Source organism: Nycticebus coucang, chromosome 18, assembly GCF_027406575.1.
Source record: "Nycticebus coucang isolate mNycCou1 chromosome 18, mNycCou1.pri, whole genome shotgun sequence".
Classification (NCBI taxonomy): Eukaryota; Metazoa; Chordata; class Mammalia; order Primates; family Lorisidae; genus Nycticebus; species Nycticebus coucang.
In genome coordinates, this window is record NC_069797.1 from 66,583,212 (window position 1) to 66,602,834 (window position 19,623).

The following is a 19,623-nucleotide window of genomic DNA, read 5'->3' on the forward strand; positions in this document are numbered from 1 at the left end:
GGTGCGGCTAGGAAGTGCCCTCTATTGCTAGTTTCTCTGGACACTTTCTGGACAACATGGCAATATATATATTATTGAAGAAGGGAGGAAGAACAGCCAGTTTAGCTCTGTTAACAGTCTATTACATGAAATTACCCCAAGAAAGTAGGATAGAGTAGATAGCAGAAGGATTGATGAAATGGTGAATATTGCTTAGTTCTGATATAAGGAAGAAATTCAGAATCACTATCCTAAGGGCAGTGACCTTTTTTTTTGAGACAGAATCTCACTATGTTGCCCTCAGTGGAGTGCTGTGGTGTCACAGCTCACAGCAACCTCAAACTCTTGGGCTCAAGTGATTCTCTTGCCTCAGCCTCCCAAGTAGCTGGGACTACAGGTGCCCACCACTGTTGCTGTCCACTGGCCGAGTCAGAGACACGGAGGCAGACACTGCAGATGAAATGATGATTTATTAAGGGATTGGCTGGTGCTCGCTCAGGCACAGCACCAAATGGCCGTTCTTATTCACATTCTTATATACCCAAAATCATCAGATAGAAATAATCCAAGAACAAGGAAGACAAAAGGTAAAGATGCCTTATCAGAGTTAATCCAGCAAAGTACGTACACACCTTTCTAAACCAAGACTATCTTGTTTAGAGATAAACAGCAATGGAGATGAACCACAAAGGGCAGGGTTGTCTGTTCTGTTTGCCTTCTTCTCTATATGATTAACTGAAAGTTTTTGTGTAAATAGAGGTAGGGGATTAAGTGCAATGGTCCATTGCCTGAGGCCGATGATCTGTCTCCAGCTATGACTTAGTGAGAGCCCTCAGGACATTCTTTCCTTCAAGGTGTGACTGCCTGCATTTTTCAGCAAAGCCGCTTATGTGAGCTGTGGGAGAATATCCCCCCCAAATTCACACCTAGCCCAAGTACTGAAATGTCCCTTCTCAGGGTCTCATAACTTCAAGGAGCACAAATGAGACTGATTCACCTACCAGGGTGCAGTGGACTGTGCTCCTTCACACCATGATGCCCAGCTATCTTTTGTTGCAGTTGTCCTTGTTGGTTAGCTGGCCTGGGTAGGGTTCAAACCTGCCAGCCTGGGTGTATGTGGCCGGCACCGTAACCACTGTGCTGTAGGCGCTGAGCCTGGCAGTGACTCTTTTTTCAGTGGTGAGGAAAATATGCTTTACAGTCCTTGATTTCTACCCTTTATTGCATCCATTTGTGGTATAACATGCTTTTGTAATCTGTAAATAGAAAGTTCTGAATTATTTCCCATCCAGTTCAAGGAATTTACTGGGCACAGGGTTGTTCTGATATTTATCTCTCAATAATAGTAATAATAATTCTTGGTATTTATAAATTTTTTTCCATCTTGATATCTAAAAATCATTCAATTACTTCATTCTAATGATACAGAGTATCTTAATGCAAAACTGAGTCACTGATTGAAATTTGATTAGAATACCAGTTTATAAGCACCATGTACAGAGTCATTGCTAGTTTTGAAAGAATAAATGAAAAATATGGAAATATCCATATCTATATATTTACATGTATATGTATATATCATGCAAATTCCACAAAAATAGACAAAGGAGAAAAGAGCTACTCTGCAGAAGAAAGCAAGGATTAATAGAGGTATTTAAATATTTCAACTTTTCTAATTGTGGAAAATATAACTCAAAAGGGATTTTTTTTTGCAAAAACATACAACTAGCACAGATCTAAAAAATTGTTAATATGAGATAGCTACTCCACAGACCATTGAGCAGGATTGCAAATTTGCAAAATACTTTCAGCAAGCAATTTGTCAGTACTGATCAAAAGCCTTAATGTTTTTTTAAGCCCATAGGAATTTCTTTTATGGAGATAGTTAAAGCTTCAACCAACATTTATATATATTCAAAGGCATTTATTGTGACATTATTTATAAGAGCAAAAGATTCATAACCACAGGAGAATAATTAAGTGAATTATGTTATATTCAAATGATGGAATAATAAATGGACATTTAAAATGGTGATAGATATAAAGATTTAAGTATGTAAAATGTTAATAGTGATTATTATTCCTTAATGGAAGGATTAAATATACTTTTTAATTGTCTTCTTAAAACCTTCCAGTATTTTCCAATTTCCTTATAATAGCATAAAAACTTACAAAATCTGAAAAAATATGCAATGCAAAAGCCTAGTTTAGGAAGTAAAATTTTATTTCTCTATTAAGTTAACTCTTGATTACTTTTAGACAGTGAGTGGAAATTGCTGCCTAATAATCTACCACCATGATTCCACAGCGCTTCAATATCCCCAACATTTGTCCTTGGGTCTTGTACTTACTTTTTAATGTGTTTTTTACTCACACTCCTTCAAATTTCCAGATAAATCCACAGTGGAGTTGTTGAAACCTTGAGTCTAAAATGTTTTATGGGAGAAAAGTACAGTGAATATCATCATTTTGTGCCAGTATTTTGCAAAATAGGGTTATTTTTGGAGAGATTTCAAGATAAATATTAAAGGAGTACAACTGATAGGACCTAAACCATCTTTAATTCCTTTACATAGAGAATCATTGTCCACATTTTATTTATATTCTTATTCTCATAAGTTGTTTTCCTTTTGATGTGTGTATGGGAAGTATTGAAAATGACATTACGATTTATAAATTACAGTATTTTGTAATTCACTTTTTTTTATTTTTGAGACAGAGTCTCAGTACGTCGCCCTTGGTAGAGTGCCTTGGTTCATAGCTCACAGCAACCTCCAACTCAAATTGCTTTAGCCTCCCAAGTAGCTGGGACTACAGGCACCTGCCACCATGCCTGGCTATTTTTTTGTTGTTGCAGTTGTCATTGTTGTTTTAGCAGGCCTGGGCTGGGTTCGAATCTGCCAGCCTTGGGGTATATGGCTGGTGCCCTAACCACTGAGCTATGGGCACCGAGCTGAACTCACTTTCTATGTTTAGAGTATAAACTTATGCTTTTGGTATTGATCTTCAGAGCAATTAAGGCATTAAAAAAATGTCTTTATAGAACATATTAAGTTTTACAAGTATATAATTTAAGGTTAAGACAAGTAAGTTGTTGTATCAGATTTACATTTGACATAAGAGAGAAGGTAATCTAGTAATCTCTATTATAGTGACTAATTTTATTAAGCAAGCGTTTCAAATATACAGTTTTAATGCTTATAACAAAATGTAAGTCTAGAAATCTAGTTCAGTTTAGATATGAATAATTATCCTTCCAATTAGTAGAAGTTCACATTTTCCCACATTTTGTGTAGAGATCAATTGAGTTCATATTGTTCCTTATCTAGACTAATTCTGAATTGTGAGTTCACATTTTGAAAATAAGTAGGTCCCTTTCAATATGAGACGTATAGCATAATTAACTTTCCACCCAGGAAAGAAAAACAGTTTATTTTTTAGGGGCCTGTTTAATTTTATCATCGTCAATAATGTTACCATTTGAATTGTAAAAATTGAGGTAAAAGGTTATTTGTTTTTGAAATAAACCTTCTACTTTCCTTTCAGTCATTTGTAACTATTAGGAAATAACATTTTTCAATGGAAATAATGTTTTAATTTCATTATCTTTTTAAAATATATTTTCCCAATTGCTTCTCAGCCTTTTGGCTAAGATCAAGTGTAGTATCTGTTCTTACCAGTTTAAAATATATTTTCCTATACTGACTTTATAATCACGGTACTTTGTTTTCCTTTTCTCCTCCTGTTCCATAACGTATTATTTATATACCTTTTGAGCCAGGTGAGAAAATCTCACTCTAACTATGGTTGTTTGACATTTGTCTTATTATCTCCTACTATATAGTAAACTTTTGGAGAGTGGAAACTTATCTCTGTTCTCACAACTCCTGGAGCTTCATTGTAGTTGCAACAATTTTTGGTAACTCACCCACTGGTTCCCTTCTCTGAGAAAGTAACCGCAACCTCTCCCTGAAGCACAAAAGTGAGCTAATGAAGCCGTGTTTATACAATGGGACATCCAATCTCCTGACCATATCTGATTGGACTAATTGTGTTCGATAAATGTTTACTGAGTTGACAAATTATCCTTTATGAAGGATAATTTATGACAAATTATCCTCTATGACTAGATATTAATGAACTTTGACTCCAGCAATTTCTTTCTAAATATTTCTAGAGGCCCCTAGGGTGAGTCTCATGGATGTTTTTTTTATTATATTGAATTGCTGTATGGTGTGCATCATTTATGTTTCTCCAAGTCTGTGTAGCTGTGAGGCTATTACATTTCTTTTCATTTCCTGCTCTGATGCTTGATGAAGGCATCCCTGCTGGTGCTACTTTTCACTAATGTTTGCCTCGAGGATGCTAGAGCTCAGCATTAAGGACAATAATGTCAATTTTGATTTGTCAGCTCCAGAAAGTATGGACACAGATGTTGCTTATGACTTCAATTCTCAATGTCTAAATGGATATCAAGTCCATGTGGGGCACAGGTTCTTAACATAGGCTCAGTGGACATACATCAGAAACTATGGGCTACTTGGGAGGCTGAGGCAAGAGAATGGCTTAAGCCCAAGAGTTTGAGGTTGCTGTGAGCTGTAACACCACAGCACTCTACTGAGGGCGACAGAGTGAGACTCTGTCTCAAATAAATAAATAAATAAGAAATTATGGGAGCCCTTTGGTCTGTACATACATTTTCGTACATGTGAGTATTTGTTGGTGGAGATGTATGGGGGGAGAATTACAGCATTTTAAGATTCTCAAAGGAAGTTCTTCGCCTCTTGAGGTTAGGAATCACTCTCAGGAAGGAATCACTGTTAGGAAGAAAGACTGTGGACAACCCATAGCCAGCACTGTCCTTTCCATACCATCACCTCTGCCTCAATGTTTGCACACTGTCTTTGAACCAGAGCTGTTTACCATCTCCTTAGGTGACTTACATGTTTTCTAGGAGATTCTTTGGTTCTCGGGTAAGGAGATTCCAAAAGAACATTGTCTACCAGTCTTCTAAACATAACATACATGTATTCAAGGCTTGAATTCTAAGGTGAACATAGCTGAGGCTCAAGTTGGCATCCCTGCTACATATGTATAACATAAATAAGTAAAAACCTCCTATGTATTACCTTTATGTTTTCCTTTGCATAAAAATTTGTATATATGTATATTTTACATATATTAATAAATATACATATATTAACATACATATTACCTCATATACTTATCAGTTTTGTGACAATACTTAAAATCTACTTTCTTAGTAATTAAAAATATACAATACATTTTTGTTACAGTCACCATGTTGCACAATAGATTTCTTGATCTTATTCCGTCTAATTGAAATTTTGTATCCTTTGATCGATATTCCTACCTGGGATTAGGAAGCTGAAGTTTATATATCTTGCAAGTCTTCACCGACTGGTAAAATTCTTGCAATTGCATGAATTGCATGAATTGAATTCATTGCCTGAATGCTTGGGTTCTGCATCTTTGATTCTTCATGCAAACCATCTGCATTCTAGATCATTTCTTAGCTATAAACATGGTCAATTATGGTCCATGGTCAAATATGGTCAAAAGTTCAAATACGCTTTTGAAAAGTAAACATTGTTAAAAGCATTCTGTACCTTTTCTTTTCCTTAGCACGATTTGTGTCTGAAACAATGAAGAATGTTGGTGTTTGCTTCCAGTGGGATGAATTTGAAAAAGATCCTTACTTCTCTTTTGAAGCTTGAAAGTAACTAGTTATGAACGAATGGGTCTTCTGCCTTCTTTATGGAAAATTGAATAGATACTTCAAGCTGTGCTTATGTCAGATTTGGCGTCACACTGAGCATACTGCAAAGATACTGCAGAAGGAATCCTATTGTGAAATTAGATGAAAAACAGTGGTAAACTGAATCTTATTTAAGTGAGTGTTTTTACAATTTCAATTTTGTTTCTGTATGCTTTTTAAACTCATTTAGCTCAGAGCTTCTCTGGAAGAGTAACAGAAGACAAAGAGAACTCTGCAACACAGCAGCGCAGATGTGCAGACTGTCCTTGAGGTGGATGAAACTTCTTGGGAGGGGCAAAAATACATTGTACCCTTGATGTTGCCGGTCTTTACAGAACTGGTAACCACACAGCCTTTTTATTCTAGGACCTTCAGAATTTGGGATTAATTTTTTCAGACCTTGGATAGTTCCGAACTTAAAAAAGAAAAAAAATATTGCTTATTTCCCATTTAATCTACCCTTATTTCCGGCGGAGTGGCGAGACAGGAGGGAGAGAGTTTTCACTTTTTTAGTCTCATTCAATTGACGCCTCTGCAAATAATGGGCACCCCCTTTTCTATGAACATCCTCCAGCAATTTTACTCAGCCTTTCTCCACCGCCCCTAAAGTGTTCACAAGCTATTCTTTGCGCCGGAGGCCGGAGGACAGCACCACTCAGCCATCCAGCCACCAAGTTATCCCAGAAAGCAATCCGGGAGGCTGCACAACGTGGGGGGGAGGGGGGGTGGGGTGGGGTGGGGGCGTAGCGTCGCTGTGGCAACGGCGCCGCGCGTACGCCGCCGCCGGAGGGCGGTGAAACGCCAGCGCGCAAGTCTCCGCCCTCGGCGTGTTGGGGGCTGTGGTAGCTGCAGCGCCGAGCGTCGCCACGGCAACGGCGCCGCGCACCAGCCGCGGTCGGAGTAGGGGGGACGAGGGGGCGGGGAAATGCGAGCTCGGAAGTGCCCGCCCCCGGGCTGCTGGGCGGTGGCGACCCAGCGGCCGGCAAGTGTTTGAAACCGTTTGGCAGCGGCGGCGGCAGCAACCGAGCGGAAGGCTTGCGTGTGGGGGCGACAGGTTCTCGTTTTTTCCCTCATTTCCCTTCCCCGCCCTCTCCCACCAGGTTCTCGGGTGGAATTTTGCGCGGGATGGCGGCCGCCCAGCCCGTGCGGGCTCGTTCCGGGAGGGCGTCGCCCGCGGGCTCCGGGCCCGTTCTCCCCGCCTGAGGGGCGCGCGCCCGGTGGCGCCGGGGCCGGGGGGCGCCTCGACGCAGCCAGCGGCGTGTCACTTGAGTGAAATCCAGTCCGGAACGGGTTGGGAAAGTTCTCAGTAAAGTTTGATCAGCCGGGGGGGCTGGTCAGCGTGACATGGTCCAGAAATCTGACCAAAGGGTTGGTCGCTGTGGAAAGAAATCTGTGTCCCGGACAGGGCAGGGGAGCGGCCTGGCCTGGGCCGGGGTGGGCAGCGCAGGCCGACCCCGCCAGCTGCCCACGCCGGCCGAGGAAGTGACGGCTAGGAGCGGCACCGCTGCAGTTTTCAAATCCCTCTCGGAGCGGAATCCTTGTCCGCTGCGTTAGTTTGTAGAAACAGACCGCTTGGAAAGGCTGTTTTCCAGCATCATGGCTTGTCAGGAGCTACCCAGTGTTTCTGAGTTTATTATTACAGTTTTTAAAAAATTGTTCAATGGAATGACCTAAGCAAATCCAAACAGTTTTTGTTCTGATACTGCGTGGCTATTTTTTTTGTTATTTGTCTTAAATATTTAAAGATGAGTAAAAATAGGATAGCAGAGGCACGTGAAATGCCACTCTTCCCAGGGGTCAGGCTGCAGCGAAGTGGAGAGCATGGTAATTGGTGCATGGTGTTCAGGCCCAGCTGTCACTTTCCGTCGGAACCTCTGTCAGTTACTTCCCTTGGCTAAGCCTGAGCTTCCTCTGAATTGGCAGTGGAGACAGTGCCTGTCTGGTGGGGCGAACCAGAGAATACACCAGGACTGCGTGCTGTTGGCACCGTCAGGGATGTCTCCTGTCAAAACATGCAGATGTGTAAGGGAGATAAAACGTGCACCGGTAAACCTTTTTAATTTGTTGACATTTAAAATTTTTTTTAATGACCCACAATATGTTTAAAGTGTGATTGGATTGAACAAAATGGTTTTAGCACAACTTTCAGGAGCACGTTTTTTTGTATTTGGCAAGGGGAGTATGTGTGAAGTGTATTCTTTATTTAGCAGTCATGGCTTCCTTATGCTGACTTGTTTGGCAGCTAAGCATCTTGAGACCGTCTTAGCCCATTTTATGGGTGTCTGCAAAAACCCAGATTTATGAAAAGACAGTGCCAGTGAGTTAAATAAGAGGCATAATCTAAATATAGATTATAAGCAAGAGGCACCCAATTCTTTCTTTACTTTTAAATTAACTTCCATAACTGTAAGACATACTGTCAGAACTTTATGCCTAAGTTAAAGATGTACGTAGCTTTACTTATTTTTCAATTCTGGTAACTTAAGGCTGCAAGTCTCATAAATGGCATAAAGCTTTTTGACTAGCTGGAAGAAGCTATAATTTGTTTATAAGGTGTAATTTGTGTAGCAAGAATTCCTTGAAGGCATAAGGAGAGTTTTAGCTTTTACCAAATATCACTTTCCTTTTTTATCTCTCTCTTTTTTAATGTACACTCAAGTATCACATGTCATTATAGCAATTCAAATTGCCTTTCTACTCTTCAAGATACTTTTTTTTTTTTTTTTAAATTTTTGTAGAGACAGAATCTCACTACTGCCCTTGGTAGAGTGCCATGACTTCACAGGAGTCACAGCAACCTCCAGCTCTTGGGCTTACGAGATTCTCTTGCCTCAGCCTCCGGAGCAGCTGGGACTACAGGCACCCACCACAATGCCCTGCTATTTTTTTTTTTGTTGTTGTTGTTGCAGTTTGGCCGGGGCTGGGTTTGAACCCACCACCCTTGGTATATGGGGCCGGCGCCCTACTCACTGAGCCACAGGATACTTTTTTATTAGTTGATATTGCTGACTTATATGTGAACAGCCCAGTGGTTAGATATAATGGGTCTGAGAGCTAGGGTTTTCCGAAGTTTAATTTGAGCTTTGGGCTTAATTTCATGATTTTGAGTGAGTCATTTAACTGTTGAGTTTTCATTTCCTCTAACATTAAACATTATCATTTACTACCAATGTCAAAGGATTTACTGAGAATTAGTGATTATGAGGAATCTTTTTGTTTAGCCACAGCTATGGATGCTGTAAAACAGATATTTGAGTATATAGGTGGGATACACTGTTTAAGCCTGGGGGTTTATCCGGGTTTACGAATTTCCATTGGTTCGTTCATCCATTTGAATGGCGGTTTTTCATCCTTATGATCTAACATCCAGCAGTGGTTACCAAGTACATAGAATATATTGCAGGGATGTAAAACAAAACAAATAAAACCAACAAAAAGAAAAAAAACCTAGCTAACCAACTAATCAGAAAATGCATCTAATTAGATGTGTTTTACTTAAGTCTTGAATTTGAAAATATGTTTCTCCTACCATAATGCAGAAGGCAGGATGACCAATTTTGGTAAATGGAATTAGGGGAATGCAGTATTCATATTCTGGAAGATCTGTTTAATTTTTAGAAGCATTAAACAAACAAACAAGTATGTACAAATGGGACATTAATCTGTTTTTTAGCATTTGTAAGTAATCAGCTCCTCTGCTTTTACTGTGACCTAGGTAATACGTTAGGTACCTACAAAAATTATTAGTCACGGTCCCTGCTTTCTAGGAGGATCTCACAGATGGTGGAAGATGTGTAAATAGTACACAGATGTGTAAGAAAAATAACAGCATGATAAATACTGTTACACAGATGTGGGCAGGTTACACACAGAATGGAACAACAACAAGTATAGGGTAAGGAGGATCAGCTTCGCTTAGAAGTGACATTTGAGACTTCAGGCAGAGGAGACAGCCTTTGAGAAGGGTGTGGGATCAGATAAGGGCTTGGAGTGCTTGAAGAATGGTGAGGAGTTCATTGTGACAAGAGTGAAGTGGTCTTTGGTGGGTTGGCGTAGTTAGGTATAAATGCGTGTGTGGAGGGGTGAGGGATAGGCCTAAATGCAAAGGTACTTGCATGGCTGAGGTTGTGTTTGGATAGTATTCTATTGTAGGCAGACATGAGAGATTTTTAATCAGGGAGTGATAGGCTTAGTTATGTCATCAGGAAACTCATTCTTGTGCCAGTGAGGAAAATGGATTCAAACAGAAAACGACGGACAGCAAGGAGACACAGGTCGTGAGGCTGCTGCAGCAGGTTGGGTAAGTGGTGGGTAGGTCTTTATGTGAGCTGGTGGCAGGTAGCAGAGAGAAGTAGGCAGATTTGGACATTTCTGAGTATTTGTTGAGGTATTGGTTTATGGAACACAGAAACGTCTAGCAGGGGGGATGAAGTAGATGATGATGCTAGGAAGCATAGTATAACATGGTAAAACAGATTTATGGGGAAGAACAAAAGGACATTTGTGAATAGGTCTGGGAGGCTGTTGTAACATCAGTCTGGTGTTGCAAAGAGAGTTTGGAGTTTGACATAAAATTAAGAGTGAATGACATGAAGTTAATACTTAAAGTTATGGAACTGAATGCAATCACCCAGGGGGAGTGTGAAAAGTCAAATTTAAAGGAGATTAAGGAGAGGGCACTGGAGAGTCCTATTTTAATGTTGGGCAGAGAAGCAAGAGCCATGAAGAGACTGCGAAGGAATGATCTGAGAGGCAGTAGGGGACCCAGGAGTGAGTGGAATCACTGAAATCAAAGGGGAAAAGTTTCTAAAGAACAGCAGGTCTCAAACTGTGGGTCGCGACCCATCGGAACTGTATTAGAGGGTCGTGGCATTAGGAAGGTTGAGAGCCACTGTTCTAGAAGTAGAGAGTTGTTAGAAGTATAAGATGCCATGGGGATGTCAAATAGATACAAACTGAAGATAACCCTAGGGATTTGGTGATTAATGGATCATTGGTGAACTTTGTTTTTGTTAATGTTTACCATTATTTTATTATTTTTTTAAGTTCAATATACAAATATCCATTGTATACCATTAACAATTAAAGAATTAAAGTTAACATGACAACACAAAATGTGAGATACATAGAAATAATTCTTCAGGGCGGCGTCTGTGGCTCAAGGAGTAGAGCGCCGCCGGTCCCATATGCCGGAGGTGGCGGGTTCAAACCTAGCCCCGGCCAAAAACCACAAAAAAAAAAAAAAAAAAAAAGAAATAATTCTTCAGAAACGTAGTATTTCTATGTGGAAAACTTCTAGTTATTATTGAAAATATAAAAAAGACACATACTTATATATATTGCAAAATTGTTATTAATTTTTTTTATTATTTGTTGAGGTATTCCTTCTGTTATAACTTGAGTTATTATCTTTCTAGGGATATCAGTACCACATAGCAAATTCAGTTCACTTTGGGGGTTCAGAAAGATTGTAGTAAACAGCTGGTCCATTGGGGGACACACGTATCCGATAGTGGGTGTAATTATATATGCAAGTACCTTCAGGCTTTCCTGTATATTCATAGTAAGAGTAAACCAATAACACAATTTTGACAGTTTTTCTAGTTTGGGTTACCTTTTGGGTAAATTTTCCACAACCTTCATCATGTCTTACACCCAAGACTAAAGAAGGAAGGTGAAAAAGTCCAAAGCAAAGAGTCAGAAATCAGTCCCCCGCTGCTGCTGCTCATCCTCAGGCTTCTGCCATGCATAGACCCAGTCAGCTCCTGGTATGTGACTGGGGAAGGGTTGTAGACTGTTTTTTCAGGGTAGGATGGTGCGGATATTCTAGGTGTCGTTGGACCATCCACTCCCCATCACTGTGTGGTTGCATACGTGAGTGATGTATCCAGGCAGGGATGCCATTCATCTTCGCTGCTGTTGGTGTGGACAGGATCACCAAGTAGGGGCCTTTTCACTGTGGTTTCAGTGGGCTCAGGCTCCAATCTTCAATCCACACCTGGTTACCTGGAGAGTAGGGATGGACTGGGGGTGATAAACTAACTGGATATCTGTCATTCACCCATTCTGAAATATTTTTTTGTTATTTTTTCCCAGTGACATTAGTTGGTTAGTAAGTTTGTTTCTTCCAGTTCTCTGAGTGTCCCTGGTAAATTTCTTAAAATAGGAGGGGTCCTGTGATAAATTATTTTATAGGGTGAGTAACCTATTATTATTATTATTATTATTATTATTTAGTTTTTGAACCAGGTTACATTGATTGTACTCATTAGGTAAAGTCCCTCTTATAATTGTGTCCCACCCCCAGTAGGTATGCCACACACCATAGGGGATCACGGTGTGTGGCATTAGTGAGCTTTGAAAGATTTTCAGTAGTGTGATGGAGATGGAAGAGGTAATTCACAAGGCATGAGATCTGGATAGAAGTTGATGAAGTGGAGAAGGTACCATTCTACCAGTGGAATGGTAGAATGAGGGCTGCTGGGCCATGGGGTGGAGTCAGGGGAGATGGAAAATTTGAAATAGTGAAGAGGCAATTGATAGATGTTGGGTAGAGGTAGTGATGTTGTAAGAAAGAGTTAATGTAGATACAGGAGCAGAGAAGGTGAGAATGTTTGCTGTAAGAATTAAATTGAGAGGTGGGGAAATAACATTTTTTGGTATTACCGCATGACTATTATTTTTTCCAGGAAGTAAGAGATTTATAAAATTGAGAGGAGTTGTTTAAGCCGCTTTAGGATATCTGAGAAAAGTGTTAAAAACTGCTGGGTAGGGTGGTGCCTGTGGCTCAGTAAGCAGGGCGCCGGCCCCATATGCTGAGGGTGGCAGGTTCAAACCCAGCCCTGGCCAAACTGCAACAACAAAAAAATAGCCGGGCGTTGTGGTGGGCGCCTGTAGTCCCAGCTGCTTGGGAGGCTGAGACAAGAGAATCGCCTAAGCCCAGGAGTTGGAGGTTGCTGTGAGCTGTGTGATGCCATGGCACTCTACCGAGGGCAATAAAGTGAAACTCTGTCTCTACACAAAAAAAAAAAAAAACCCCAAAAAAAACAACAAAAAAAAAAACTGCTGGGTGGAGTAGGAAGTAGCAAAAGGCTCCTGAGGATCTGGGTGACATAGGAAGCTATCTGACTATAAGCAGTGCCATTTTTCTCCAGCAACTCCCTAGACAATTTAGGAGGGCGTCTCGGTATGAAGGGATCCCAGTCCTGCCATGTGTAAACCAAGATCTAGTGAAATAAGGAGGTGACACTGTCACCAGATGGGGCTTTCCTTGTGAGTTGATAGTGATGACAATGGGGAGTATGTGGTAGAGTTAGATGGTTGGAACCTTGTAAGAGGGGGATTTGGGATTGAGCTTGGATGAAAAGTAGTTAGGAAGTGGCAGGATGGATCCAGGCAAGTGTTTCCTGGGCAGGGGTGGGTGGAGAGAGAGAAAGACTACAGAGAATGCCTGAGAGAGAGAATACATGACTTTATGAGATACCTTGGTTCACTTCCAATGACATGAAGGAAGTGAAAGCTAGAGTTTACTTACAGAGACAGGGTAGAGGGAACTTTCTGTGAAGAGGTTGTTGACAGTCAAGTGGCAGACACTGTGGTGAAGGTTAGAAGCTGGTTTAGCTGGGAGAGGGCAGTCTGTGGAGCAAGATAGCTTATGGAGCAGAACAGAGCTTTCCCCTAAATATGTAATTTGTAAATTGAACAAATGACAAATTGGGCACTATGTATAGCGTGAATGTAGTCCACATCCCTACTGAGGCATTTCACAATTTAAATAAACAGCTATTGACCTATGTGAAAAATTTGTGTTCATACAAAACTGTAAATGTGGTGTTTTTAGTGGCTTTATTTTTTAGATCATCAAACACTGAAAACAGCTCAGGTGTCCCCAAGGGAACCTGGGAATGGATAAACTGTGGTATACCCACACAGTAACATAGTCCATATATATTGAGTGTGAGTGTATTTTTAACTTAATTTTTATCAAAACCTAGATTTCTGATTTTTGGAGTTTACCCCCATTATATTCAGCATTTTTCTGGCTAATTAGGAAGAAATATGAAAAACAATATTTTAAGTTTTTAGTGGGAATAAAAATTTAAATTTACATATAGCAAATTCACTTTTTTTGGTGGTTCTGTGATTTTTTTATACATACATAGATTCTGTATTTTTTTTGTTTTTTTTGAGACAGAGATTCAAGCTGTTACCCTGGATAGAGTGCTGTGGCGTCATAACTCACAGCATCCTCCAACTCAGGCTCAAGCAATCCTGATCCTCTTGCCTCAGTTTTTCTATTTTTAGTAGAGATGGGGGTCTCACTTTTTGCTCAGACTGGTCTTGAACTTGTAAGCTCAAGCAATCCACCTGCCTCCACCTCCCAGAGTGCTAGGTCCTCCATGGACAGTGTATATACAACAATTCCAACACCGTAGATATTTTCTTGAAATTATTTTCTAATTTCTCCATGAATTGCACCTTTATTGAACATCAGTTGTTCATGTTTGAGTTGGTCCATTTCTGGACTCTAGTTTGTTCCATTGACCTCCGTCTCTGTCCTTTTACAAATGCTACATTGTCTTGACTATTGTAGCTTTATAGTACATCTTAAAACAGGGTAATGTAAGTCTTCCAACTTTGTTCTTTTTCAAAGTTATTTTGGCTATTCTAGCTTTTTTACCTTTTCATACACATTTTTAGAACTAGCTTGTCTGTATCTACAAAGAATTCTGCTGGCTTTTGATTAGAATTGCCTTAAATCTATAGGTCAATTTGGGGAGAATTAACAAGTTAAATATCATGAGTTTTCTTTGTTATGTGTTTTCTTTGATCTCTTTCATCAGTTTTCAGCATACGGTTCCTTAATGTTTTAATTTTAAATCTTTTACAGATTGGATTATGGAAGTGGGAAGTGAAGAAGAGAAGTGGGAGAAGCTGGATGCAGAATTTGATCACTTTGTTGTAGATATGAAGCCCTTTGTTCTAAAATTACCCCATAGGTCAGGTAAGATTGTTTGAAAATTAGATTCAAGTTTTTTTCTTTATAGTCTTAGTCAAATGAACGAACGTCACAATGGAAAGAAAGCTAAATTCCTCTAGTAACAATTTCCCCAATTGTTAATGTAGGATTGTTTAAGTTGTTCAAAGGTAAATAGAAATTTAGTGTTTTACGAGACCATGGAAAGATCTTATAATGCCACTTTTCATATGTCATAAGCTTATATATAGCACATATCTGAGGTTAGCTATAACCATTTTTTCCTACATCTTATTCTTCCCTCTGTGGAAATATTTTCTTTTTCAGGAGCTTAACATCCATCTGTTCCCTGACCCTTTTGTTTTTTAAAGCAAAAAATAATCTGTTGATCTGGGCAATGGCTCACGCCTATAATCCTAGCACTCTTAGGAGGCTGAGGAGGGTGAATTGCCTGAGCTCACAGGTTCAAGACCAGCCTGAGCAAAAGGCTCGTCTCTGAAAAAGTAGCTGGCCGTTGTGGTGGGCACCTGTAGTTCCAGCTACTTGGGAGACTGAGGCAAGAGAATCACTTGAACCCAAGAGTTTGAGGTAGCTGTGAGCTATGAAACCATGACACTCTACTGAGGGTAACAAAGTGAGACTCTGTCTCAAAAAAAGTCAATTGGTTTTTTATACTTATTGATTGGCTGAATAAAATCAAGTATGAATGAGCTTTTGTTACCGTTTCATCTCCAATTTGGAGACTGATATTTCTAATTGTGGAATGAGATTCTTTGTGTAAAGTTAGCGGATTTTTAAATAAGGAATTGGAGAGCAGTTGGGAAAAATTTTGGAAACTAGGGAGATTCTCTGAGTTGTAGTAGGCATAAGGTTGGCTATAAAGATAAATCTGATTTGGTAGCTTTTGTATGGAGAGTTTGGAGTAAGGCAGAGAAATTATGGCTTTTTCCTTTTCCAACTTCTGTATTTTCCTGAGGTGTCTGAGTAGACTCTCGATTCGAAGTGAGGAAATGACTCAATATTAAATATAATAGCCCCCCTTTTTCTTGAGGGACATATTCCAGGACACCCAGTGGATGCCTGAAACTATGGATACTACTGAACCTATATGTACATATATATGATGAAGTTTATGTTAGGCACAGTAAGAGATTAACAACAATAGCTAATAATAAAATATAACAATTATAATGATACACTGTAATAAAAGAGGTGAATGTAGTCTCTCTCAAAATACCTTACTGTACTATACTCACCTATTTTTAGACTATGATTGCTTGTGAATAATTGAAACAGAGAAAAATGAAATCATGGAAAGCAAAACCATGGGTAACAGGGGACTCCTGTACTTATTCCAGGGAGCTATGTTAGGTAAAGGGAGTATAATAATGTGAATTACGCGTTCTGTCATCACCCATTGTTCTAGATCCTGCAGCCTTTCCTAGTGCATGGTGGCTTGGCATAGTCACTCCTTGGAGCTGCTTCCTCTGCTCTCTTTTCTTACCTTGTGAGATATAATCTCTTCTTTCTTTGTCTGCTGTTCTTGAAATGAATATTTTGCAACCCATGACTCATTTATGATCATTTTATATCATTCAAATGATCATTTCTATTTCTATTGCATCCTCTCAGATTTTCACTACATTTTTTTCTATTTGCCTTAGATCTGATTATTAGAAAACAATTATATTAAAATTTCCCATTATAAATGTATTTCAAATTCAACTATCTTAATATTTTATCTTTAAGAAAAAAAGATTTTAGAGGCTGGGCACGGTGGCTCACACCTATAATTCCAGCACATTGGGAGGCCAAGGTGGGTGGATCTTCTGAGCTCAGGAGTTTGAGACCAGCCTGAGCAAGAACCAGACCCTGTCTCAAAAAAATAAAAAATAGAGAGGCCTTGTGGCACGTGCCTGCAGTACCAGCTACTCGGAAGGCTGAGGCAAGAGGATCAACTTGAACCCAAGAGTTTGAGGTTGCTGTGAGCTATGACACCATATCACTCAACCCCAGCGCACAGAGTAAGACTCTGTCTCAAAAAAAAGAAAGTTTTTAGCTACATAGAATTGATTAATTGTAATCTTTGTTCATGACACATAGTCAGTATTGGCACCATCCATGGCTCTTTTTTATTTAATTAATTTATAATGAGCAACTGGGAACTTACATACCCATCAAGAACTAGAAACTCATAATAACTTACATCTTTGTGTGGCTAAATTCTACTTTTAATAATGGTTTTTCCTGTCACCTTATATAGAGGAGTGAATTCTTTAATCAAGTTGTACTAGATTCTGGGCATGAGAATAATATATGGATTTCATATATTTTGGTCATGTGGAAAGTACATAGCTTGAAAACTATTTACTTAAGTTTATGGGTTTTCCTTTTGCATTTTCTATTTATACAGAGTACATCCAATATTCCATGAAGTTTGTTTTGTGATTATGTAATTTTCACAACAAAAAATACAAAGTATTTTTAGAAGCATAACTCTCATACCTGTAGTGGTATTTGCAAAGTGGTAAATCCAGTCTTAGTGATTTTTGTAGGTAAAAAAAAAATTAAATGAATATGACCTTTTTAAACTAAGAGATTAGAGAAGATTTATGATTTGTGTTAGATATATAATCTTCAAATTGAGTTATGCTGGTAAAGATTAATATCAGAATAGTTTTCATGAGATCTAAAACCATCCTGTGTCATGGCAAGATAATATAGCCAGTAGATCATTATAGTATGTATGTGAATTAAACTGCGCCATACTTTTTAGGTAGAGTTTAAAAATGATAATTATTCCACAAAATTACATGTAAAGAGCACTCAATTATTTTAGAGATGTAAAAAGAAAACCCTGAACAAATCAGCAACAAATCCCTGGATATTATTGGCTTTAATAAATAAAATGTTTTAGATTTAATTTTAGAGTAAGTTTAAAACACATAAATCAGGGATTGCATTTTATCTCTTTCCAGATTTGTATAACTAGAATTATGCAAAGATTTTTCATTATATCTAAAATACTTTGGAGATGCAAAATTATAGCTAAATTTTATCTCAGAAATTTGATAGTAATGCAGAGGTTTTATTTTTGTGAAAACATTTATTTGCATGCTTGCCCAATTGCCAATTAATTAATAAAATTAAATTCTAGACCAGAGACCATAGGCCAACTACACCCACAATCTTTTTTTGTAAAGTTTTACTGGAATACAACCATGCCTTTTGTTTACGTACGGTCTGTGGGTACTTTCACACTGCGGTGGCAGAGTCGAGTAAGTGCTCCAGAGATCATAGGACCTGCTAAAGTATTTACTGTCTGGCCCTTAGCAGAACAGGTTTGCTGATTTCTGTTCTAGACTAAAACAGATGCTGTTAAAGGACTTTGTAATCTAATGTTTTATTTTCTGAAGAATCTAGTGTTTAATAGTTCTTATGTATTTACAGAACGCCAAAGGTGTGCTCTTTGGATTAAAAAACTGTGTGAACCTTCAGGATCAGGTTCAGGAATAACAGGGAGGAAGAATCGGAACCTTTATGCAAAGTTGTTATTGCATATGCTTAAGCGAGGGGTGCTTGAAGGCCCTTTTACACACCGACCTGAATCAGGGACACTAAAAACTTTACCTTCATACATGGTAGGTATCAATGACCAAAAGGTATATGAGTTTCATATCTTTAAAAGTTAGTGTCAAGTTTTCATCCCTTTTGGGAGTGATAATACTACTAAGTTGTCTGTACCAATTTTTTTCTTCTGATTCAGTTTTTTCCACCTTTAATAGAAAAGGGACATTTGCCTGTTAAGGTAGTATCCTTGCTGACTTATTTTTCCCTCAGTATTCCACAATATTTTTGAAAAACTAAAAATGAATTTTTTTATACTGAGCTTTTCTTACTAAATTTTTACTGGATTATAATAGTAATATTTTAATGTATTTATATTAATGTAATTAAAATGTAATGTAATTTATATTTAATGTAAATTCTAGTTTTTTAAAGTTCTTTTATATATATTATTTTAAAATTCATGAGAGTTTGGATTGAGTGACTTCTAAAAGTTTTTTTTACTCAATAAAATGAAAATATTAAGTTGGAGTTCAAAAGTGTTTTTTATACTTCATTTAATTTCATTATCAAAATCAGCTTTTTAAAAAGGTAGTTATTATTATGCTTGGTTCATTAATTGTCACTGTCCTGGTATTTGTAACCGTGAAGTATACCTTGGTTTGTGTGATATTGAATGCCTATACTTGAGAGATCTGATGGTGTGCAAGGTATTGGTAGTTGCTGTTGAATATATGTGTGTGTGTTTTTAAACTACAGACTTCTGTGTAGTGTATTTTAAGATTTTCCCGTATTTTATCAGTAAACTTTAGCTGAATGGCATGCTGTGCACTAGAGGATAATTCCATTTTCCATGGCAGAGTGCCAAAAGTTTTAATGTTATTACCAATTGTATGTTAAAGTTGGACTGTCCATGTTGCTTAGGTTACTATCAGTAGTAGTTGGGATAGTAGTTACTTGGATCAATAATTGATTAAATGTTTGAGTGACGATGTCATTTAAAGAGAAATTTCTGATCATGTCTGATTTGGGAAAGAGGGTTATATGTTACCCCTCCATAGAGAACAGCCCCCGAGGATTCTCTGTGTAGGGTTGGGAGAATTGTTACAGAGGTGTTCAGTCAGTACAGAGTTTTCTTAAAAAATGTGTAAAGGTATAACATTGTGTGAAGTCGGTTAAAATATGAATATATTTTATTATATTTTCCCATTCATTCTCAGTTTCATAGACTAATAAGGAAGGGCTTTATTTTACAAATAAAGAGAAGGCCTAGAGTCTTGTCATAGGTTTCTCAACTAGTTAATAGTATGGCTAGAACTAA

At 38.5% G+C, this 19,623-nt stretch overlaps 1 protein-coding gene and 1 pseudogene across 3 annotated transcripts in view; both read left to right on the forward strand.

The window, feature by feature from the left end:
* Positions 1-3,607: 3,607 nt before the first annotated feature.
* On the forward strand, positions 3,608-3,706 carry LOC128571525 (uncharacterized; annotated as a pseudogene).
* A 2,989-nt stretch (positions 3,707-6,695) lies between these two features.
* The window catches only part of CEP112 (centrosomal protein 112), a 519,949-nt gene continuing 507,021 nt past the window's right edge, over positions 6,696-19,623 (forward strand). The window contains exons 1-4 of one of the 3 annotated variants that reach the window (XM_053568366.1): positions 6,768-6,812; positions 7,682-7,804; positions 14,649-14,762; positions 18,186-18,376. In XM_053568366.1, the coding sequence (XP_053424341.1) occupies positions 7,771-7,804; positions 14,649-14,762; positions 18,186-18,376 (339 nt within the window). In that variant the 5' untranslated portion in view covers positions 6,768-6,812; positions 7,682-7,770. Of the gene's footprint in view, positions 6,813-7,681; positions 7,805-14,644; positions 14,763-18,185; positions 18,377-19,623 lie in introns of those variants that run through there. The other 2 variants (XM_053568367.1, XM_053568368.1) reach the window with 2 other exon arrangements.